Consider the following 25986-nt stretch of genomic DNA (forward strand, 5'->3'; position numbering starts at 1 on the left):
ATGCTTACCACTGTAGCTCTTTGGTAATGACCCCCTTCCTTTTCAAAGTTAATGGGGTTTCCATCTACTGACCATGTAAATGTTAGATCCATAGAAGGATCATGGGAGGCATGACACTGGAGTGTGACACTCTCCCCCTGATTGATATCTGAGCCAGAAGGAGCAAGGGTGATCTTTGTAGCCTCTGTAGTATAAGGGAGAGAAAGACAGAACAAACATATTAATGTATAACTTGGCTGTTACACTGTGCTGTGCACAACAAGCCACATGCTTCCAAAGGATACAGACATATATTCCTTACTATTATCTAAATCAGGCCACCAATAGTTCACTCACAGTTTCATAGCCATATGCACTTTAAATCCATTTTTTAATCTCATATGCCAACACTGAGATTCTCCTTGTATCTCGATAATGTCTTACCGCGCACACTCAGGACGCCAGTGCTATTTGATTTTCCTATAAAGTTCTCAGCAAAGCAGGTATATTTCCCTTCATCAGAACGAGATATGTTTCTGAGAATTAATGTCCCATTAGCTGTGACTGTGACCCTGTTAGACAAAATAGGCAAGGTATAAAGGGTGGAAATCTTATGTTGCTCCTAATGTGCAGTGCTAAAATCACAAAGTGTATGTCAAATAAATTAACATATTCCATCTTTGTGTTTATATATAAATGGATTATCGATTATATTTTTTTTTCTAAAATATATTTTATTACAGTTTGCAATATACAACAATTATAAAATAAGCGGATAAACAAAACTAAACAGGGGAGGGGAAGGGAAAGGGTACTGTAGTCTCCATCCATCAAACATAAGCATTAATACGTATTTACTCGATTATAAGACAAGGATTTTTCTAGAGCAAATGCTCTGAAAAATCCCCCTCGTCTTAAAATCGGGGTCGTTTTATAATCCGACCTCAACTAGGTCTGACTATGAGACTAAGATCCAGATCCCCCGCAGCGATGCAGGGGACCTGGATCCTCCTGTCTCCCCCCCCACACACACACTTACCGGTACTTCTGAGTAGAGCCCTGCGCGGGACTACTTTTTTAATCCCGCTCCCGCGGATTTTAATCCCGCTCCCGCCCGCTCCCGCAATGTGGGTGTTCCGCTCCCGCCCGCTCCCGCCACATTTGTGGCCAATCCCGCCCGCTCCCGCCACATTTGTGGCCAATCATGCCCGCCTCCTTACCTGATTTCCCGCGCAGTCCCGCGCTGCTGCCCTCGAGTTGTTCCCTTACGGCGTCTCTTCTCTTGCTCCGCCCAGGAACAAGGCGGAGTCACAGGAAGTGACGTCACATCACGTGATTCCGTTTTGTTCCTGGGCGGAGCAAGCTAGGAGACACTGTAAGGGAGCAGCGAGAAGGCAGCCTTGCGGGACTGCGCGGGATTACCGGGACCCGCGGGTACAGTGCCTGACCGCCCGCTCCCGCCCGCAGCCCCAGCAAGTTTTTTGGCGGGTCCCGCGGGACCCACAGGACCCGCCTCCCAGTGCAGTCCTCTACTTCTGAGTCCCCGGAGCTTGGTCCGGGCAACGTGTAGATCTCTACGCGACTCGCGTAGAGCTCTACATGCTGCCCGGATTAAGCACCGGGCAGCGTGTAGAGCTCTACGCGATTCGCGTACACAACTTCCGCTGCAGCCGAGAGGAGGTGCGTTTAGCAGCGGGCGTTGTCTGCGTCCATCGCGCAGACCTTCCCCGCCTGTCAGAGATCAGAGTTCCCCGTGATCTCTGACAGCTGGGGAAGGTCTGCCGCTAACCGCACCTCCTCCCGGCTGCAGCGGAAGTTGTATATGCAAATCGCGTAGAGCTCTACACGCTGCCCGGACTACGCACCGGGGACTCAGAAGCTCCGGTAAGTTTGGAGGAGGGAGGGGGAGGGAGTGTTAAATGGGGGGCATAAGGCATTTCTGGAGGCAGAGTGCTCTGTGAAATGCCCTTTAACCCCCTTAAAAAAAGTTACAAAAATAATTGTTCACATAGTTTACATGAATTAACATTTACTGGTAAAACATTTTTTTCCTATAGGGTCGTCTTGTATTCAGGCTTTTTCTTTTTTTCATAAATTAATATTCAGATTTGGGGGGTCGTCTTATAATCAGGGTCGTCTTATAATCGAGCAAATACGGTACATCTTAATGATAATACAATACAGTCATTAAATGTAATAACAAAATAAATTTTAGGCATATATGTAAACATACGTATTAAAATGTATACCATGAGTACAGGAGAAAAAAATAAAGAGTTAAAAGTAACTATAATAGCATCCGTGGGGGAGGGGGGATAAAAAAACAGAACTGACACAGCTGCAATTAAAACATGTCCATTAGTATCCTATGAATTTTAGTTAATGAGGTAGGTAGCATTTTAAGTAACAAAAGCTCTGGAGAAGAAGCGAATATTATGGCAATTTTAGCCCTTGTCATGTGAATGTAGTTGTCTCCTCCCTTACAAGATGTAAAAGACAGCTCTAAAGGCATTAGGGTATCTGACTGTGGGAGACAGAGAGAGAGATGGAAGGCTATGAGGCTTGTGCCCGAAGACCCTATAAAAAGTAGTGTGTGGACAATTATTCTGTTTTTATAACTGGGAAGTGGAGCAGTTCGAGAGGAAAATATTTGTTTAGTTAGTCTCCAAACTGAAGTAGGGTTTGATTTCTCTTTTGATTGTTTGATGCCTCATTTAAAGACACAGTCCCTTCTATAAAATAAAACACAATAAATGTATCTGGAACTTGGCCAACCTCGAACAATACACATACACACATAGCTCTACACACTACACTAAACGATTTTTGGATTAATGTCTTTAGTCGTTTGATTATTACAAAGATTAGCAGTACCTTGTGCTGTTATGCAGGAGCTCAGTCCCTTTACTCCACAGGATGACTGGGGTGGGTGCTGCCCGTGGATTACAATGAATAATAACTTCGCCACCACGAGCCGCAGGTATAAGCTGTTTTACAGGTGTCAAGCGGAAGTCTGGAGCCATGGCTAATATGGAGAGACAATGCACCACATTTACTATGCAGCGTTTCTGAATAATTTGGACTACTGCATATACATTACTATTAAATTTAGCATTTTTGTATTAATCAACATGAGACTCCATTTAACTTACCCTGCACAGTCAGCTCTGCACTAGTGTAGATGGTGCCATGCTTGTTCCCTGCTGCACACTGGTACATTCCAGAATCCTGCAGGCTTAGATTAGCGAACTTCAGTTGTCCATTGGACACTTCAAGGCGACCCTGTGCCAAATGTTAAGTCATTTTTTTGCAAGTCATAACAGCATACACTAGTAGCAATTTACCAACTTAAACCCGTTGCCTTCAAAGCAGCATCAATTCCTGTAGGTACACTTGCTCAGAGTTTTTTAAGGAACTCTATAGGTCCAGTAGCGGGGGGCGGGGGGGGGCTTTCCGCACCGGGTGCCGCTCATCAGGGGGGTGCCAACTTGCCGGCACCCCTCCAGAGACGGACAGTAATGTCCGCCGCTGGAGGAGCAGGCTTGCAAGGGAGCGGTATCGGAGGTCTTTGACAGACCTCCGGCCAGGGGCTTACCTAGAGTATTTGGCACCTGGGGCGGATCCTGTATGTGGCACCCCCCCCACACACACACTTTAAAACTGAAGGTGGTACAGCATTACTGTTATCATTATATACTAAGGCAGACATTGACGGTGGTACAGCATAACACTTATCACTATATACTGAGGCAGAAAATGGTGGTGGTATCCCTATCACTATACATTGAGTCAGACATTGACAATAGTGCAGCATAACTCCTATCACTATATACTAAGCCAAACATTGATGTGGGGTAGGCCTACCCCTTCTCACTCCCTTCTGCCCTATCTATCCCTTCTCACTCCCTTCTGCCCTATCTATCCCCTCTCACTCCCTTCTGCCCTATCTACCCCTTCTCACTCCCTTCTCCAGTATTCTGCCTCAGTATATAGCGATAGGTGTAATGCTGTACCACCTTCAGTGTCTGCGCCTGTATATAACGATAGAAGCGATGCAGTTTTAAAGTGTGTGTGTGGGGGGTGTCACATACAGGATCCGCCCCAGGTGTCAAATACTCTAGGTACGCCCCTGGGTAGGTTGTTCCAAACATCTTGGAAAACCAAGTTTTTTTCTGTGGATTTAGGCCACCTCAGTTGCTTTTCCTTCTTCGTGTAATCCCAGACAGACTCAATGATGTTGAGATCAGCACTTTGTAGGAGCTATAGAATCACTTCCAGCACTTCCATGCACTTCATTGGTTGATGGCAGAGGAGCTCATACAGACCTTTTACTCTTGGACCGGAGAGACCAATGGTCTCCCCATGCCAAGTTCCGCGTCAGGAGTTAAAGGTCCGTGCGAATGACTCTATTGGTCGCCTGTTTTGGAGGCCCCTGCCGGTGAAATAAAGACGTTCTTATGGCCCTTTAACTCTTGACTCTGCTCCTGTTAACCCCTGCAATGCTGCATAGATAATGGGAGCGGAAATCCAATTGGTTGACGCCAGAGGAGGCCCCTGCAGGCGTCCAATAGAGTTGCTCGCACTCCTTTAACTCCTGATAGCGGAACTTGGCCTGGTCTCCCCGCTCCAGGAGTTAAAGGTCCGTACAAGCGTCTCTATTGGTCGTTCGTACGGACCTTTAACTCTTGGAGCGGGGAGAGCTGTGGTCTCTCCCGGCCAAGTTGCGGCACCAGGATTTTAAAAGGTCCGTACGAGCGACTCTATTGGTCGCCAGCAGGGTGCTCGTCTGCCATCAATCAATGAAGTACAGGTGCAATAGAATTGCTTGTACGGACCTTTAAAATCCTGGCGCCAAAGCTGCTGCGTAGTGCGTACCGCGTTAACCCTGTATTAACCCCTTCTACAAAAACGCCAAAAATCAAAGAAAAAAACAAATACAAAGAATATACACAAATATTCGCCCGAACCGAACACAGGAATGGGCAAATGTTCAGACGAACACGTAGAGTTGGCCGGCGCTCATATCTAGAATTTAGAATATAATCTGATAAAAGTCTCTGTTGATGCAATGGTCAGGTGTCCCAATACTTTTGTCCATATAGTGTATGTGTATATATGTTTGTGTATATGTATAAGTGTGCATGTGAGTATATATAAGTATAAATGTGAGTGTTGGGGCAGAATAGAAGTTAGAAAGAGGATGAAAAATGTAAAAGGCCAACAAGCTAAAAGAGAAACGTGAAAGAAGATAGAAAAAGTGAGGAAAAGATGTCAGCAATTGATACTGTAAAAGAAATTGCCAAAGAGGGAGGACAGAATATAGTATAAGAAAAAAAAGACCCCAAGAGGCAGAAAACGGAGAAAAAAGAGCTTGCTTTAGGGAGGAGATCATGCTCCCTAATCACTACGCGCCGGCGGGGATATGGCTTTGTACTCCCGTGCTCTGCATCAATAGCTGGCGCATAAAGCGACAGACCTCAGGATGGAGGATGAGGTAAGAGATGGGGAGAAAGGGGTGTAAGGCCAGTGCACGTGTATATATGTGTGTGTTTGTAAGCTTCTGTGTGTGTATGGGCAGGTGTGTGTAAGGGCAGTATAGATATTTGTAAGCTGGCAGTGTATTTGTATATGTGTGTAGGTGTGTGTAAGGGCAGTCTGTGTATATGTGTGTAAAGGCAGGTGTGTGTGAGGGCAGTGCACATGTATATGTGTATGTGTAAGGGCAGTGTATGTGTATGTGTATGTGTAAGGGCAGTGTATGTGTATGTGTGTGTCTAAGGGCAGTGTATGTGTATATGTGTGTTTATGGGCAGGTGTGTTTAAGGGTGCTTGGAGTTCACAGCTAGCATCTGCAGCTTTACTGTTGACTGTATGCCTGGTTGAGCCTCATAGGAATTCAATTCAATGTCTTGGTTAATTTTAATATGCATGACTGTGCTGACAAAAATTAGGAGTGTTTTAAGTGGCGATGCAAGCGCGACATTGTAAAGTGCAATTGCTAGTATTGGTGAGTTCCTCGAGAGCGATTAAAAAAAAAAAAGTGTCCCTCTTTCACATTTTGAAATGTTGGGAGGTATGTGTATGATAAGGTTATTGATATAGTGATGTGAAAATGTACCCATGCCTCAATTAATTGTAAACTGATCTAACATATGCCAGGCTTCTGTTAAGTAAAGATATAGATCAACAGACCTTATCTCTACTAATTGAAAGGGTGAAAATTTTGCTGCATAAGTAGGGGAAAAAAAACTTTATTTTCATCCTTTGAACAATAGGGACCTCAATGATTTAGCTAATTCATTTTTTATCATATTACTGTCATAATAAAAAAATGGGCCAAGACTTCAGGCTACTATTTTTAAATGTGAATATACAATTTAAATGTGAATATACAATGCTCTACATCTTAAGTGTCTGATCTCTGCTTTTAGCTGACTTGCAGTTTTTATTTGTATCTTCAACTGAGACGGAAATGTTAAAATGTAATTATGGGACGTCCACTTCAGGGACAATGGAGGCGGAAAATTGCCTTTTCTGAGATCTATAGGTTGTTGCAAGTGTTCAGTCACAGTGTATGTATGAATCAAATCAAAGTAAGCTAGTAAATAAAATAGCATAAATATGCAAGACTGTTTGTATGTTACCTGTGAAGTCAGTGGTTTTCCATCACGCAGCCAATTAATTGTTGGACGTGGTTTCCCAGAAGCTGCACAGTTCCAGATAAGATCAGAACCAATTTTGGCCTCTGTATCAGAGATAACCTGAAGCCATTCTGGCTGGGCTGAGATACAAGGTATAATAATAATGATTAGATTTTAAGTTTTATGATGAGAATATATTCTATTCTCCTGCTAATTATGGGGATGGAGAGCATATCAATCCCCTGATACCTATGTATATTATGAAGTTGAGCTTCTATGGATGTACTAAATTGGCATAATTCATAGTTACTGTAATCAGGTTTAATTAGGTGTATTGTAGCTTAGTCTGTCTTGAACATCACAGAAGCTGGACCTTCATAATATGCTACAAAAATAATTTAAGTGGATTCTCAAGATAGGCTTCATAGTTTATCACAAACTCAGTATAGGTTCCTCTGAAATTGCAAAAATTGATGTGCTTATTACCTTGTACTATTACACGCCCTTTATAAGTAACACGGTCTTTTGAGTTCACAGCTTCACACTCATAAGTCCCATCATCATCAAAGCTGACACTATCAATGTGCAGGACAGGGTCAGGCTCCAACCAGCGAGGGGGAAGTGTGCCATCAACTTTCCGCCATCGAATAGTTGGCACAGGACTGGAAGGACAACATATAAAAGACGAGTTTGATTTTTACATATAATATAGTAGTGGTGTTTTTCTTTCAACATAGTAGATCCCAAACTTGTTTATTTGTGTATGTAGGACAAATGGTTTAGGAAATATAGAGTATAAAGTTATGTAATTTTAACTAGTTTGTTAAATGTGTGTTCTTGTTTAAATGTAAAGTCAAACGCACTGATTGTGATATCAGTCCAAGTCTGTTGCAGTATGACATGAGACCAGATTTAAAAGAAAAGTGTACAATGTACAATGCCCTAGTTAGGTAAAGAGAAAACCATTATGCAGTCCTAGTAAAGCAGGGGGCTCACTTACTTGCCGAAAGCAAAGCATTCCAGTGTTACTGCCTGCCCAGAAAGGGTGTATGTCTCTGCAGGAAACCGAACTTTAATGCTTGGTGCGTACATGCGGGGCACAGCTGTAAGTAAAGAGGTCCATTTCAGTAACAATACACAAACCTGTTATAAAGCAACATGTGACAACCTCTGTTTGAAATCCCAAACCAAAGAAATCACATAACTCAGGAAATCCCATATGATCTTTATCCAGACAATTCCTCAAACCAATGGGAGATCCATAAGTCAGAATGACATCATCTAACTAAATTTTCCTAACCAAAGATGCTGTAATAAGTATTGATACTTACTTTCTATAAGCAAGAGTATCCCAATACTTTTTATGCTATAAGTGTACCATTGACCATAAATTCTATTGCCACTAGCATCAGTCCAGAACAATATATAATTTTCTGTTTTTCAATCTTCTATTACAATCAAAGAAACAGGTTTTATTTTTGCTGACTGAGCTACTGACCCTCTGGTGTGATGCTGAGCTTGGTAAAAGTACTGAACACACTCTTTGTCATTAAAGATATATGGCTGGTGGTAAGGCACGAATATTCCCCTTCATCATGTGCCTCTGTGCGTGCAATGTACAAATTCCCAGTAACCTGGGACACGAAGCGCCTGGAATCGGTGGTCAGGAATGAGGGAAATTCATTGAGTAGCCAGCGGTATGACAGACCTGCAGAAAACAAGCATGACAACTGGTATAAGAATAAGCCTAAGGGCATTCTGAAATTTTAGGTATGCTGCGTCTTATAAATCAATAAAATGTGAGTAACTCAGGGAACCGCTCGAACAACTTCTCTGTACCATACAGTGGCAATTAATGTTTTAAGAATATTTATACCATATAACACAATCAAAAAAAAAATTTTCTGTATCTGTCACTATGACTGTCCTGGTAGGGGATGAAAGATCCATGCCCCCAGAGACTCTCTTTTAACTTTTAACAAACAAACAAGGACACAGATGTCTTCATACCTGAGCAAAGACTTGGTCCTATTCACTGATGCCCTTGCAGGACCTTTACATGATTCTACAGCTATTCAATTGTGGTATTCAAGCAAGGGTAAGTGTTAACACTTACACCGTGTTAATGTCATTCACTTGGAGAGAGAATGTTTAAAAGTATATACAAAAATGTAGACAATGAGCAAACCTTATCCACCGCCACAGTAAATACCATCAGTTTACTAAATTACACGATATTGATGTCAATATTAGAGCAGCTTTAGTTACCAAGGAAACATGATTGTACCTTAACTATTTCTTATTTGTCTGCCACTAGCCTGTAAACAATAAAAGTTTATACATACAACCTACTACCTAAGAAAGGAAATTAGCGTGTTCTTGACTCTTAATTGTGCCCAATTGGGACTTCACACATCATATTGCAGTTCCTTGCCATTTGTGGGACTATACAAGGCGGTCCTTACCATGAAGTCACCCTACTCCCATGTCAAATTAGATTCCTGCTCAGTATGACAACCATATGAGATTTACCCCAAACAAACTTTTATCTCATATGAACATAGACAATGCATACCTTTGTAGTATGGAAATGTTTTTTGCACTTGCACAAAGGTTGGAGTGAAATTACATGTAATGTTAGCAGCATTAATATGGGATGTATGACCACATAATAGAAATTTAATGTGAGGAAACTGTAAGGAGATATACAATGCCCAGCAATGACATCAGCATTACAGTCATGACACTAAAACAAATATTGCAAACAATATAAATTAAATGATCAAATTAAGTATGTGGACACCCCTTCCAACGTAATGAGTTTAGATGTTTTAGCCATACCCAATGCTAAAATCAAGCACATAGGCAGCCATTTCCATAGACAAACATTGGCAGTAGAATGGGTCGTCCTGAGGAGCTCAATGACTTTAAATGTGGCACTGTCATAGGATGTCACTTTTACCATAAGTAAGATGCTAAATCTGCCCTGGTTCACTGTTTGTGCTATCAACGTAAAGTGGAAGTGTCTAGGAGTAACAAAAGCTCACCCATTAAGCCGTAAACCTGGGCTGGGCTGCTGGGTGCTGAAGCGCATAAAAATCACCTGTCCTCTGAAGCATCCCTCACTACTGAGCTCCAAACTAGAGCCCTGCGCGGGACTGCTTTTTTAATCCTGCTCCCGCTATTTTTAATCCCGCTCCCACAATGTGGGTGTTCCGCTCCCGCCCGCTCCCGCCACCTGATTTCCCGCGCAGTCCCGCAATTTGTTCCCTCACAGCGTCTCTTCTCTTGCTCCGCCCAGGAAGAAGGCGGAGTCACAGGAAGTGACGTCACATCACGTGACTCCGCCTTGTTCCTGGGCGGCGCAAAATAGGAGACACTGTAATGGAGCAGCGAGGAGACAGCCTTGCGGGACTGCGCGGGATTACCGGGACCCGCAGGTACAGTGCCTGACCGCCCGCTCCCGCCCGCAGCCCCAGCAAGACCGCCCGCGCCCGCAAGTTTTTTGGTGGGTCCCACGGGACCCGCCTCCCAATGCAGTCCTCTACTCCAAACTCCCTCTGAAAGCAGCATCAGCACATGCACTGTATGTTGGGAACTTCACAAAATAGGGTTCCATGGCCATGCAGTTGCACACGAGCCAAAGCATCAGCTAGTGTGGTGTAAAACACATGGCCATGGGACTCTGGAGCTCTTTGGTGATATAGGCACAAATTCCCACTGAGACATTCCTTTCTTGTAGGAAGCCTTCCCAGGAGACTGGGCACTATTATAGCCGTGAAAAGGGGGGCAACTACATATTAATGCAGATGGCTTTGTAATAGGATGTCCAACAAGCTCATATAGGTGCAATGGTCAGATGTCTATATTCTTTTGTCAGTGTAGCTACAACAGTATGCCTGGTCTGGCTTTATTAAAATTATATGATGTGGACCTGCACACATGCCAGGCCAAACTTATACTTTTAAGTATGTTACCAAACCACCTTAATACATCACAACTCAGTTCAAGAAAGGCCTGTCTTAGAGAATGGCTAGGCAGGTAAATAATTGGATACACAGTGTTCATTTTCCATTGGAAAGAACACCAAGTAAGCCAACAAAAAACAACAAAACATAAAATTAGAGAAGATCACAAAGTGTCACCTGGATAATGCAGTGGTGGATTGCATGGAATCATCACTCCGTATCCCTCTGTCACTTTAACTGGGTCTCTTTCCTCGGAAGAAAAGTTATAAAGGTCTGCAGATGAGAGATTAAAATACAGAAATACATTTTATTTGAACATTTGTATCAAAGCAAAGGGTCTGCAAACTGTATTCCTGAAGAGACAATGAACTTCCTACTTACAGCCAAAACGCAACAAGGCCTCACTGCTGACCACTGTGCCCCTTGGGTTGGTGGCCACACACTGGTAGATTCCTGCATGCTTAGACTGTGTGGGGCTGGATATGACCAAGTTCCCCCCAACCATCTGGTAACTAGAGTTTGCCACTAGGTTTAAATCCGTTCCATTTAGTTTCCACCTGCCGGAATTACAATGGTACAAATATAGGCACACTTCTTGTGTATTTAAATTCACAAATTCTGTGGTAACAGACTGGGGATTGTTGATCATTTTTTAAAGGAATAGTTGTATACATTTTGGTAATTACTGTTCCCAGCTCCCCATGCTCTGCAAAGAGGTTCAATGCAAAACACCATAGAAAGTCAATTGACTCCATCAATTCAAGCTATTTGGTACATTAGCCTGTCTAGCAGGCTCGCATGCCATTGTCTGCCAACAAAATGCTTAATTTGTCCAGTAACCATCAGTAAAATAAACAAACAGTTCTAGGGATATTGTTACTAAGTAGTTACTTAGAATATAGGCTGCCATTTATGGACATATTGTTACATTTGAGAAATTAACAACATACCTAGCAAACGCTTAATAAACATTCTTGAAAAAGTTGTGGTTCCTCCACAAAACTTAAAACACAACTTTAATGTGGTTAATGTCACTCATGGACGATACATTCCAGTTATATAAATCGCATGGATATAACAGCAGCCTTTAACAGTTAAAATATTAATACAACATTTTTTTTAATGATAAAACATATTTTGAACGACAGAGCACCTTTGAATATGCACAATTAGATTTAAAATATCAAATAAATGGAACAAATGAAACACATTTCCAAACACTAATATTTCTGTCAAAATACATTCATGAAGTTTTAAGGAAATTCAAAAAGGTAGCACCATCTGATGATAAAACACCTCCAAGGGATGCAGTTACCTGTAGGTAGCTGGTGGAATGGCCCTTGCACGACATGAAAATGCGACTTGTTCCTCTGCAGAATCTTCAGAGTACAGAGTGCTCTGAGGCTGTTCTTCAAAAACTGGACCATATCCCCCTGTAAACCCCACTACAGGTTGTATAACTGCTGAAAGATATAAAAGGTATAGAATTGTACCGTGATAGCCGTAGAAAGAAAAAGGAAACATTTGTTAACGGTAACACCTTTATTGATGTTAAAATGTATATTAAATTAGTTTAGGTCTGTTTACAAATTTCTAGCCCCCCCCCCTTTGCATCTGTAACTAAAATGTATTAATTTGTGCTGTTTTTTTTTTTTGTAGCATTTTGTCACTGTAATTTTTTAGTCTAGACTCTGACTGAAAACTTCATTTTAGGTCATTGAATCGCTAACAATGCATTTTCCTTCTCCGTTGAATCCAATTACAATTTAGATGGGTCATCGAAAAGAGCACAATTTAAGTACAAAACTGCATTGCAGTAAAAAAAATATATTCTAAAGTAGGAAGGGTAAACTGTGGAAATCACCCGTCTTTTCCCTAAACTTACCTGGAAAAAGGAGAAAAGCAGAGCAGAGGAGAAGGATGGAGGAGGGAGGCAGCATGGTTTGTCTGTGCAGGGAGACAAGAAGGAAGTATTTGGTGGTTTAACTAGTGAGATAACAATAAAGCATAGACTTTTAATTACAAATCAAATGCGACAGACATATATGCGTCTAGCAGAAAGTTACAAAAGAATTATCAAACATGAATTTGTGCCAAATGCTGAACCAAAAAACCGAACCACGTGGAATTCATGCATATTTACATGACTGCAAAAATAATTTTTTCATTTTCATTTTAGTTGCCATACATATAGGGAAGATTGTGATGTAGATGTTTGGGGTTTTTTGCCTATACGTAGGTGAGATTGAAGTAACACGGAGCCTGAAGAAAAATATATTGAAATGCTTCGCATTACTGAACGCCTCCTTGCTTGGTATAACTTTTTGATATATTAGAATGTGTGGTTGACCTTTATACATTTATAATCAATTGTAATTAATCATAATTGAATTCATAATCAATTGTTATTGATTATAATTGGATGTACTACAAACATATTATATATTTCAGATTATATATATATATATATATATATATATACTTAAATGTATATAACACATACTTTTACCATAATACACTGTAGCATGTGTAAAATTATTTTAAATTATTCCTTTTACCGTATATTCCGGCGTATAAGACGACTTTTTAACCCCAAAAAATCTTCTTAAAAGTTGGGGGTCGTCTTATACGCCCAGTCGTCTTATACGCCGGAATATACGGTACATAATTATTGAACTGATTTTTCACAGTGGTGTTTTTATATGAGCACAGTACTTTTAGTTTTTATATGCCTATACGTAGACTGGGATTAATGATTTAATTCTGAAAGGACAGATAGCTCTGCACACTCAATATAGTATTTATTAAATGCCAAAATTGAACATTATAACATTGTTTTAGTCTTACAAACAGCAGAGATATCAATCATTTGGGTTACGTAATTTGGAAGTACATTAAGCAGTATTCCTTTCTCTTATAAGACCTTTTCATTGTTAATAACAGACTATTTCACACCATAATCAAGCTGTATCTAATATTGGCAACCATATAATCATATATAAAGCTCAGTGTGCATATCTTGTGTATACTATAAATATACTTTATAAGCACAGTGGGTATGTCTCTTTTGTCTTCTGTGAAACTCAGTTTCAAAATGTGCTCACATGTCTCTCTGTGTGACATCTACAATCTGCCAAACTAAAAGGGCTCCATACTAATAAATTCTTTTTTAATGACCCTGTCCCTGGAGTTGATTGGAAGGGGGGGGGGGATTCAGACACACACCCGCCCTTCCAGACCAGCTAATCCCTTTGCATTGCTCCCATGGGGGGTCAGTAGATCCATTACAGTAGGTCATACACTATATCCTCTTCAACAATCAAATCTGGACTCTTAGCTTCATTCCTGCCGCTCCTAAAAGGACACTTATTTTTCTAAAGAGTCCACATGGGATAGAATAAAGAGCGGGGAGGCAGAAGGGGGTACATTTGCAAGCTCTTAAGAGATGAGGACAGACTGAGTGTATCCATAACATCATTTTTTATTAATAAGAAACTAACTTATTCCACTGTGTTGTACAAACACAAAGTGACACAGTATCATTATCACAATTTGACCAGCAACCCAAAATATCATTTTCCTTATTGGAACAAGAGAAAAAATGATGTATGTGTGTGGTAGCGCTATCAATCCATTCAGTCATGCCCTTTGAATGCAAAAGTCTTACATTCATTCATACAGTAATTGATTGTATTACTTATACTAATAATTATTTTCTTTGTTTATTGTATATAATATTATATGTTAAAGATTCTCTCTAGCGCAATGTTTATTACCTACTGCTTTACTGTTAAAAGCTTTAGTGGATCTTTAGCTGTTTATTCTTCCGCTTTTCAGTTACATAGAAGTATCCTGAAGAGCTTTGACTGTTCCTATCAACATATTTTGTATCCATATAAAGATGTACTAAATCTGTGTGTACTAGACGGTACAAGACCAAGATCTTGGTCTACTCTATGTATATAGCTGGCAGACCCCTAAAATACAACAAGGCTCCTATGATGTTCTCGTAAGCCCAATTAAATTATTCAGACATGACAGTGTTACCTGCTTTCAAAAACTGTACAACAAGTCTAGGCCTCAATAGGTCACATAGAGTCCTATCAGACTAGAAGCATGCAAGAGCTGGGCCCTCTTCTCATACTTTACTAGTATGTGTTATGTTTGTCAATGTTAGTGTCAAATGTAATGTTGTTTTTAATTTTTACTATTGTAATAGTGCTACAGAATCTTCTGGTGCTCTATAAAAAATGTAAAGTAATAATGAAAACATATATTTTCCTAATTGTAAATACTATACTATACCAGATCATCAGGAGGGACGACTGCAGGCCCTGCACAGTTATGTCTGGCTTGGCACATGCATTGTTCCAGTATGAGCCAGGTCTGGGGTCTGTCTTGGACCTAGTTCAGCTCATACCGCAAAAATTGCTGAGACCAAACACTTTGCTTGGATTTTATGAACATAGCACCAGCAAACATTTTTTTATGTCATGTCCATGTTTGTCAGTGATCAATGAAGCAAACATTAAAGAGCCTTTAAGAAGAACACATATTAAAAATACTCTGCAAGCTCAGGGTGGCAATTGCTTATGGGAATTCTGCAGATTTGCAAATATGCAAAACACAAAATAATTTTCTATAATTGCTGCCTCCTTCTGAAAAGAAATCTTTTAGTACTAAATTACACAAACAACATTTTGATCTGTAATGATATATATATATATATATATATATATATAGATAGTGTATATATATATATATATATATATATATATATATATATATATATATATATATATATGTTACCAACATGATTAAAAAGAGTAACTCTATCAGTGAATAGTTTCAAATATATCAGCTGATGTTCAGCTGGACCTATATCTTAGTCCTTATTCATCATTTTGCTAACTCTCATCCCTAATTAATTTCTATGATCTCATCTGGGATTACGAGCTGTTACTTAGCGTGTAATGAGAAGGCTGACAAGGACTGAGATATGGTTTTCCATTAGTGTTTGTTGAAGACACACATGTAGATATATATGTGACACTTGACCCCGTATCTTGTCTATCATACACAGTAGTACCCCACTCTAGTCTTCAGTTAATCCCATTAGAACACACATTACAAAATAGGCTTTTAAAATGATTAAGAGGGGAGGGGGATTTAGATCTTGAGTGCTTTCACTTTCTTATTACCGTCATATTCAATCTTGTGATATCCTTCAATAGCAATCTGTTTATATTAAAAGAGGACAAGGATTTATGAAAATATTAGAATGGATAGGTTAATGGAAAATTAAACCTCAATCAGTTAAGTGGATCTTATTCTTCTTTAATCACGACTTTGTGATATGTATTTCCTAGTGAACTATTAATGATATTACCTATACTTATTTTACAACCATACGCAAAAAACATCATCAATGCGAAAAAAACCCCTAAAATTGTATATCTATAATGTACACCTGAATTTTATTCTGGTTTTAACCACTGACATATATATATATAATTACTAGTTTGCTCATACACAACAGAAATGTGTGAGAAAGGCTGTTGACAGAACTTTCTGTACAGCAACCCACATATCAAAGCTTAGGCATTAATATCACTCTCCACATTGCCAGCTATTTTCTGCTGTGAATGTATCAGTGCTCCAGAATCACATATGCATTTGCACTGAATGTTCATCTGCTATTATGTGAATAAGCCTTAAAAATATATCGGTACTACTCAGTAATTGACAGGCATATGCATGTCGCAACTGTGTTATATGTTATGTTCAGCAGCACCAACAAATCACAAAGTCATTAATAATGAGCATAGGTGCCAAGAGTACAGTTACATCTTGATAACCACCAAACTGACAGTGGGCATGTGAAGCTTTATTTGCTATCATTGTCCCTTAAAATAATAAATAGAGAATTACCGTAAATATAATGCTATCAAACCACACAGCTCTTATAAGAGTAGGCATGGACATGAATGCAATACATGTCCCTTATCTATTTTCCTATTAAAAAGTAACACACTGTCTCCAAATAATCCTGAATAACTCAGTTTGTAAAAACAAGACTATTAAAGATACAGTGCTCACTATCTAAGTGGAACACATTAGACCACAGAACAAGACAACAAGACAAATGTTGATTATTGATTGCCATCATCACTAAGCTTTTGGCTACCAGTACATAAACATGTTAAAAGGATGAAAAACACAGTTTCCAAACAATAAAATACAATATAGTTCCTGGCTATATGTGTATTTTAGCATGGGAGGATGAAGGTAGTGGAGAGATTTAGGACTCATGTGCACTAAAATTGACCAACACAGACACATGAGGTAGGTATCAAGATAACTGTATATAAGGTGTCCTCCAGAATCCGTATTCTCCAAACTAACAGGAAAATAGGGATGAGTTTAAAGGTAAGTGCACATTTTATGGAGTAGATATAACCAAATCCAACAGAGAATAAAAGAAGGATAGTCCAAAGTGAAGCCATGGATGGGTACTGGAAAGGGAAGAAATACAAGGAAGCCAACAAAGTAAAATATGGGAAATATGTTTTGGCCTTCTCCACCAGCATCATGTTTAACAACAAGAAATATAGGAACAAATAGTCTTCTTGGTCAGGGCAGCACTCCATGAGGTTTCCCTGGCGATGGTGCAGCCTTACATAAAAGTCTTGTCCTAACCACACCCTGAAATATCATTATGTGATATAGTCAAAAGACACTGACACTGATGGACAAATCTGAGTTATAACAAAATTAACCAATTCCTCAAAAAACTTTACTTTTCTGCACACATATTCTGTTAAAATTTGAAAAGCAATTCATATAGACAGCTTCAATAAGACAACAAACAGTGCCCAGAAAAATAAAGGATATACTGTGGGTTTTTCTAAGCATGTGGGACCAATGCATAGTTATAAACAAACACCTATTTTATCAATAATATTAATGTATTAAGTAACTCAAATACTAATGAAAGATGCATCCTTAGGCAAAGGAATGTAGATGGTAGTCATAGTGGTCCTTTAGAAAATGGAGTCTTTTGTTGATGTTGATACATGTTATCGGGCCAACATAGAAAAATGTATGCAATCACACAAGCTTCCAGTCTCCATAAGTCTTCATACAAACAATTCCTTATTATTTTATTCTCAGTTGTTTATATTTAGTCTCCGCTGATTATATGTTGTGTTTTCTTGAAGTATCTATTTTCACTGTATCTAATTTTCCAAAACAAAATAGCCGAATTTAATCAATATTACAGTAAAGTAAAACGAACCCTCACCAATAACACTCCCCAAACAGAAAAAAAAACAAAAAAAAACAGAAAACACAAACGTAAACCCAAACAAAGCCACTGAATTGGTCATTTATGTGCAGTCAATTATGTTAGTGCTCTCAATTATGTTACTGATAGTCGAATAGGTGTACAACCATGTAACATTTGTACCAGGCCTTCTATTTAAAAGTACAAACAAATGTGACATTCAATATGACTAGTTTTTCCCAAGTAAAATAGTGGGTCTGTGTTTCTTTATGTAAAGATTTTTCTAGCTAATCTTTCCTAAAGAAATTAGAAAATTTAGCTCAAAATATAGATAAATACCAAGGCTCCATTTGTATCCATTGTTGAAGAATATATTTCTTAGCTGCAGCAGATATAATCAAACAAATTCCTTGTACATCTTCTACATAATTTATAATGCATTACAACCCGTGAAGAGCAGGACTTTTAATTGTGATGTACTTTCCCGGGTAGATTTATTCATTTTTTAACTCTAAAGATATACTCTTATATTGTTGTCCACTTGGATATTTTCTTCATATATTGGGTGTGTCTCTGTACATGCACACAGACGAACAAACATATACACTACCCATTTAAAAGTTTGGGTTCACTTAGCTGTTTTCATGGAAAACCAGGAAAGCTGTACTAACATAATTGCAAAAAAAGGTTCCGGATTAGCCCCTGGAACACAGGAGTGATGGTTGCTGATAAAAGGGCCTTTGCACATCTATGAATATATTCCATTAGAAATCTACCATAGTCTACGATAGTCATTTACAACATTAACAACGTCTATCTACACTGTATTTCTCAGAAAATTTGTAAGTTACCTCAGATAGTGTATGTTGAGTATATATATATATGGCTAAAACATATAGTGTAAAACTAGAGTGTTCATCAAAAGAACTCACAGCAACTTGCTGATGTTGTAATCTCAGGTCCTTATCAAAATAGCCATGGGTCTGTCAGTATTACCCTGGAAGCTCTGGGTTTTTACTACAGAAAATGGTTAACCATTTTCTGGAATTCTCCATCTTATATATCTCATGTCATTGCTGTCATTGCTGAAAACAAACGGGTCATTAGATTATCCCAATGTTAACCCATGTCATGGAATACCAAATGGATAGTGTCAATAATTGTAGTGATGGTTAGTTCTTAAAGATCCAACATATGGACATAACTTTAGTAATTACAAGGATCCAGAAAGTGATCAAATGACACATACAGGATTTTTATGCGTTTAGGATGAGAAAAGAGTAACTTTGTTTCAAAGGCAAGTGAAATCCCCAATACATCTATAAAATATCAAGTCATGATATAGGTAATAGCAAACCATTGTGAAAATAATTAGATTTCCATAATGTCAGAATAAATATCACTACCAGTGCTACTAAATGTTTGTAGGGAAAGTAGACATAAATTCAGATGTCAGTATTATTTATTTCTGGAGATCTTAAAAATCAGTTATGCGGTGTACTAAGTAACTGTATCAGTTGTAAAAGATTGGGTTAGAACGTTTGACTCTACCCATGTGTGGTCTGAAGCTAAAGCAGATTGACACACCAGGATACATTGAAACATTGTCCAGTTCCTAACCACTTGTAATGACTACTTTGCCCCAGGCAGGTCACACATACAACTTGGGTGCTGCAACAGATGGGTCAGACAAAATCATATTGTCTAAACTTCTGCAACTCAATGGTGCAAGTAAATAAAAAAAAAACTGGGTTATGGCTTAAGCCTAGATTTACAAAGGGAACCTTATGTTCTTTGAAGAGAAACGTTGAAACAAGAGATGTGAAGGTTGAAACTCAACAAACAATAACATCTTAAACAATGGTAATCTGTGTGAATGTTTGATAGAAGAGCAGAATAAAAGGGCTTCTTCACTAAACTGTGAGTTTGCAGGAGACCGAAACTTATCAACTCAAATATACCACTATGCATTCTGGGGGGCAACCATAAAAGCTTCACCAGCAATAAGTTAAATCAATTATATATTTTCACAATCCACCTCACTGATTTAAGTATGTATAATAAAAGGGCGATATCATGGAGCTCAAAATGCAACTGACCTGAAAACTCCAAGCTTATAGTTTTCTTTCAAATTGCAAATATTAACAGCTATTTCTTTAGCACAAACCTCATAATCATATGTATAAACTTTCATGCTGTATGCTGTACAGTTATAAGATGTCTAGAATTATTGTTTGGTAGGAATATCAATAGGGAACATTGTCCAAAAAAGTTATAAGTAGACAGGACATAAAAGAGAATATTGTGGTAAAAAATGTAAAATAATAAATGTCAAACCAAACAAATGGCAGAATAATACATTTAAAAAACAAATTAAAATAGGCATGTTAAGTAACAAAAGATAATACAAGTGTTTACTGGTTACAGCTAATCATACACTCTCCTAAATATAATCATAATATCATCTAAAAATGTAGAAACCTCATTCTGGTGGTACCTGACAAAACGAAAAGTAAAAGTATTTTAGTAGTTGTATATATTTCGTGCTATGCTGCTATGTCATGTCTTTGTCATATATGACTGTTTTTGTTTCATTTACATTTAGTTGCTTGTTATAATAAAATATAATAATAATAATATCATTTTTTAGTACGTTGAAATGCTATAAAAATTCATCATTGATGTCACATATGACAACAAGCCATGGTATTATTGTATCAAATATAGCATTTACTTTGCTATTTCTATTATGATTCTCATGAAAATGTATTTTGTTATTTTCTGGTACATTAAGTATTTTGACTGTTGTCATTGATTAGTTAAAATGTACACAGTATTGTCAATTCTGTAAATGCTGATTAACATTATTAATGCTTATTTTATACATACTGAGATAAAACAGGGAAGACATTTGAGTGACATTGTGTCTATCCTGGCAATGTGTCTGGACATTACAAGTTGGGACAGAAGACTGCTCCTTCTCCTGCCAAAATATTGGTGAGTGAAAGTTAATTAGAGACCATCAGAGACATAGTAGTAAGCCAGAATATTAATGCACTTGTAAAGTTCCCTTCCAGAAAGCTATGACTAAAATGTTAACACATATATACTTCTTTGCTGGTATTCACACCCATTCCTACAGTAAGTTAGTTTAGATCAGGCCTATAATAAGAATAGGTATCTGCCTCTCTAGCGTCTTGTGGAGCATCACATTGTAGGCAGTGTATGTGAAGTCAGCATTCTCCAGTGTCATATGAAGAGTACCTGCTCAATTACTACTTTTCACCCACAGCTCTCTCATAAAACAAAAATGTTACATGCCTGACAATAAACATATCATGAACTGACAGAAACACCTACATTGGGCCCGTTATTTACACATTTGCCTGTCATAGCTGCATGTACCATAACCTCACTGAGAGAAGTGTAGACTCACAGATCATCATTTTTCTATACACTGCACTCTAGATTTGGCTGCACTCCATTAGAGATCACACCTGGGTATGTACACCTGGCCAATGCTGTTCTAGTGCCAACACTATTTGATCTTCAGAACACAGCCTAGCCATACCAGTATCTGCATTACGACCATACATTCAATTTAAATGTATACCCTGCATATGTAGTGCAGCACTTTTCCAAGACCACTAAATCTTGAGATGCCACCTTGCCCATCACAAAAGTGCCTTCTCACCAATTAAAACGTGCTACTAAAAATCTAAGAAGACCCCAAAGTAACTGGAAGTGAAAAATGCTTACCCTCTGTAAGAAAATGGATCAAGCCAATGATGACAATGGTAGCCCATATAACCTACCCAAATGTCACAAGAAGTGCCACAGCAAGGGGTACTTCTGCCTGTCTCTATCTTTTCATCACATACAGAAATCTGCAGCAAGAAGGGAGGGTGCAGGCTCGGTGTGTGTGGATATATGGGACAGTGTGTGTACCAGGATACTGCAAGCTGACTGCATCAGTGTATGCTCCTCCTCTCTCCTTCTTTCTCTCTACCTCCTCCTCTGAATCTCACTCCTTCCCTTTCTCTCCAGAGTCCTCCCATAGATGTCAAGAGTAAAGTCGCAGACTCAGATCAATAGATTGTGCCAGGGTATTAATATGTTAGTGCATCAACACCCATATTTATATTTTACATACAAAATGCAATTTGTGTTACAAATATATCATGCTCATCTATCTATAAACTATCTATATAATAGAACATTGCTAAACAAAGTTGCAGTTTTCATTATGCAGTTCTGCATGACATCTATGTGCATGCTAATAATAAACCTACTTTAAAAAAAAAAAATTATTGAAAAACAATGATTGCATTTTAATGTTTATACTCTGCACCAGTCTGGAAGGAATAACAAATACATATATATTTTATGTTATGCACTTAGTTTCATATACTAGTATATTTTGGTGTCCTAGGTAACAACTTCATTCAGTTGGCTCACAGATTTATTTACTGTAAATAAAGCATTTTAGCATTCACATAATCTTGTATTGTGTGTGATAATACATTGTGATTTTCATGACAAACTGAAAATGAGCGTTTCTGTACATTTCAGCTGCTAGTGATTGGTGCTTCGAATTCACTTTTTAACTCCTTTAGAGTCGTGGAAGCATGTGGTGTCTAGACTCTGACAGAAGGTGACAACAGGGTCGGAAGAGTACAGTGGAAACATAGTAGGGGGTGACAGGGACATGCACTCCATTCCATCTGCTCAGCTTCAAATCCCATTAATAATGCAGGTGGATTAATGGAATAAGTAGGATGAGAGTAGGGGGTTTAATGGATAAACAGGAGACAGCTCGTTAGTGAAACATCTTTTGAAAGGGCCCTCATCCCTTCATACAGGATGAGTAAAGGGCTGGAGGCTTCCTGTACATTGATTGCTCCACTTCATAGCATATCATATATTTTTTAACTCATACTATTGCAAAATTAGGTCAATATTTAATATGTTTCAGCATCTCATGCCCTAACGGGTATATATGATCATTGTGTTTACGAACCATGTCAGACCTAAGCTGAATCCACAAGGAACACTTTCATGAGCATCCATGCACATGAGGGCAAATAAAAACAAGAGGAACAGCTTGAACAAGCTAAGCTATAACTCAAACTTCTTCTATTTTCAACAGTACCTTATGTAGAGGCAAGTAAGATTTCTGCCTAGGGCCCCACATTAAGAGGGCACTTCAGTGCTGCTGCTTACTATTTTTCCTCGCCCTTGTGGCCTCCCCAGGTCTGAGTAAAATGAAGCACTGAGATCTAATTAAGTTTCCCAGTGCTATGCTTTTTTAGACACAGGAGACCACAAGCTTTAGGGAAAGCAGGACTCCAGCTTGCTGCTCCACTAAAGCCAAAGGAACCCTACAACTTATTCTTGCCATGGACCTTGGAAATCCCTTGGACAGCCCTGCATAAAGTAGAGCCAAGCCAGGTGTTTGTAAGGAGCCAACAAAGGCCAATTTACCCAGCTATATCATACAGAAATATGTCTATAATCAGATTTACATCTAAGCACAGGATTAAAATACGGTAAAATGCTAATTAGAAAATATTTTTGGTTAAGACTACTTTGTATTTATGTTGTGGGTCCCATAAAACAGAATTAAATCAGGGCATGGTTTGTTTTAATGACATGCTAAATCAACAAGGTTAACTTCAGTTAGGTTCCTGTCCAGTTAATTTCCCTAGTGGCTTTAAGAGTTTTTCAATAGATTGACAGGCAGATATGATTTCTATTTTTAGAGTAAGACACCATAAAACTTTCTGAGCAGTATTATTAAAATGAAGCCCTGCATCACAACTAATACTATTAATATCAATAGCATCAGCTGTGTCATCAAAAGAAACACGTGTTAATCAAGCACCATCCCAAGTACAACTGTATACACTCAGTATCAGCATAACTATGATCCAAGAGAGCTTGAAATGTTTCTGCTTCCTGGAAAACTGCAAATGTGGTTAAGTGAAAAAAATTAAATTAAGTGAATCGAGAAGGCAGCAGGCTATGCCTCCAAACTGTAATCAACTCTCTTGTTGCATATAATGTGGTTTCTTTTAGGAGACCACATTATATGTCCTCTTGGTGCAGGTGATTCACGTCTTGATACAAAGCTCCAGAGAACAGTTAGTGAAGTTACAGCATAATGTCATGTCTGGTTCTGTTATCTGCAGAACCTCAGAATTCAGTAATGTACATTGGCATAGGTCCAGACCATATAAGCACTGCAGAAAATATATTTAAAGATAAAAGAAAGCTTCTAAGGGATTTCTTTTTTGTTCCTGAAGCAGCAAAGCAGCCACAGACCATCACACTACCACCACTGTGTTTGACTGTTGGAATGACTGTTTTTTTGTGGAATGCTGTGTTAGCTTTACACAGATGTAATGGGACCCATGTCTTCCAAAAAGTTCCACTTTTGACTCATCAGTCCACAGCACATTGTCCCAAAAGTCTTGGTCGTCATCAATATATTTTTGGCACAGGTGAGATGAGCCTTTGCAGTCTTTTTGGCCAGCAGTGGTTTTCAACTTGCAACTCTCTGATGGATGCGATTTTTGTAAAGTTTTTTTCTTACTCTGGAATCTTGAAAACTAACCTTAACTGAGGGAAGTGAGGCCTGCAGTTCTTACTCTGTTTTCTTTTGTAACCTAGATGGGCCATAGATGTGCTATTGGTGGAATTTTGGTAGGCCACCCACTCTGGGAAAGGTTCACCACAGCTTCAAGCTATCTCCGTTTGTATATAATAACTCTCACTGTGGTTAGCTGGAATCCCAGAGCCTTACAAACTACTTTGTAACTCTTTCCAGGCTGATAGATGTCAATATTTATTTTTCATCTGTTCTTGAATTTCTTTAGATTGCAAAAGTGCTGCTGTTTATGACCTTTTATCCTACTATACTTTGCAAGACATGGTCTGTTTATTTAATGTTTAGATTCAACAGGGCTGGCAGTAATCATTACTAAATTAATTGGTTAAAATGTGCTGGAAACATTCCTCAGAGATTTTGGTCCATATGGACATGATGGCATCACGCAGTTGCTGCAGATTTGTTGGCTGCACATTTATGATGCAAATCTCCCCTTCTACCACATCCCAAAGGTGCTCTATTGGATTGAGATCTGGTGACTGTGGAGGCCTTTGAAGTACAGGGAACTCATTGTCATGTTCAAGAAACCAGTTTGAGATGATGTGAACTTTGTGACATGGTCTATTATCCTGCTAGAAGTAGCCATCAGAAAATGGGTATACTGTGGTCATAAAGGGATGGACATGGTCAGCAACAATACTCGGCTGTCGTGTTTAAACAATGCTCAGTTGGTACTAAGGGGCCCAAAGTGTGCCATGCAAATGTCCCCCACACCATTACACCACCAAAGCCTAAACAGTTGATACAAGGCAGGATGCATCCATGCTTTCATGTTGTTAACGCCAAAGTCTGCTGGAATCGAGACTAACAAGTCAAGGCAACGTTCTTCCAGTCTTCCATTGTCTAATTTTGGTGAGCCTGTGCGAATTGTAGCCTCAGTTTCCTGTTCTTAGTTGACTGGAGTGGCACCTGGTTTGGTCTTCTGCTGGTGTAGCCTATCTGCTTCAAGGTTTGACGTGTTATGCGTTCAAAGATGTATTCTGCATACCTTGGTTGTAAATTGTCTTTGTTGTTTAACACTTTGATCTTTCCTTCGAAAAAATACACAGAACTACTGTGCTCTCATGAATACCAAAAACAATTGCAAACACAACACAACACAGGTTAATATATATATTTTATACGTTAAATATATGTGTGGCACAATTATTGGCACCCTTTTAGTCATCTCCTATAATCCTTGATGAGGTTGAAGAAAACATGGCAAGGGATCTAAGACCATTCCTCCAAACAGAATCTCTTAGGTCCTTTAAATTTTGAGGTTGATGCTGGTGGACTCTCTTCTTCAGTTAACCCCACAGGACCTTGATTTTGTGGTCAATAAATAATTTTTGTGTTGATTTTCATGTATATTTTGGATCATTGTTCTGCTGGAAGAACCACAGCCCATTTAAGCTTTCTGGCAGAGGCAGCCAGGTGTTCAGTTAATAATGTCTTGTGTCC

General features: G+C 38.8%; 1 protein-coding gene across 2 annotated transcripts in view; it reads right to left on the reverse strand.

Annotated features, from left to right (window-relative positions):
* Nucleotides 1-21808, reverse strand: part of CNTN2 (contactin 2) — a 35573-nt gene extending 13765 nt beyond the window's left edge. Inside the window, exons 1-13 of one of the 2 annotated variants that reach the window (XM_053454336.1) lie at nucleotides 21689-21808; nucleotides 12474-12535; nucleotides 11904-12051; nucleotides 10970-11145; nucleotides 10766-10861; nucleotides 8119-8328; nucleotides 7621-7723; nucleotides 7107-7282; nucleotides 6624-6760; nucleotides 3132-3261; nucleotides 2854-3004; nucleotides 424-551; nucleotides 9-184 (exon numbers count right to left, since the gene is read on the reverse strand). In XM_053454336.1, coding sequence (XP_053310311.1) covers nucleotides 9-184; nucleotides 424-551; nucleotides 2854-3004; nucleotides 3132-3261; nucleotides 6624-6760; nucleotides 7107-7282; nucleotides 7621-7723; nucleotides 8119-8328; nucleotides 10766-10861; nucleotides 10970-11145; nucleotides 11904-12051; nucleotides 12474-12528 — 1686 coding nt within the window. In that variant the 5' untranslated portion in view covers nucleotides 12529-12535; nucleotides 21689-21808. Of the gene's footprint in view, nucleotides 1-8; nucleotides 185-423; nucleotides 552-2853; nucleotides 3005-3131; nucleotides 3262-6623; nucleotides 6761-7106; nucleotides 7283-7620; nucleotides 7724-8118; nucleotides 8329-10765; nucleotides 10862-10969; nucleotides 11146-11903; nucleotides 12052-12473; nucleotides 12536-21632 lie in introns of both variants that reach the window. The other variant, XM_053454335.1, reaches the window with a different exon arrangement.
* Between the last annotated feature and the right edge of the window lie 4178 nt (nucleotides 21809-25986).

Source organism: Spea bombifrons, chromosome 2 (genome assembly GCF_027358695.1).
Source record: "Spea bombifrons isolate aSpeBom1 chromosome 2, aSpeBom1.2.pri, whole genome shotgun sequence".
Lineage (NCBI taxonomy): Eukaryota > Metazoa > Chordata > Amphibia > Anura > Pelobatidae > Spea > Spea bombifrons.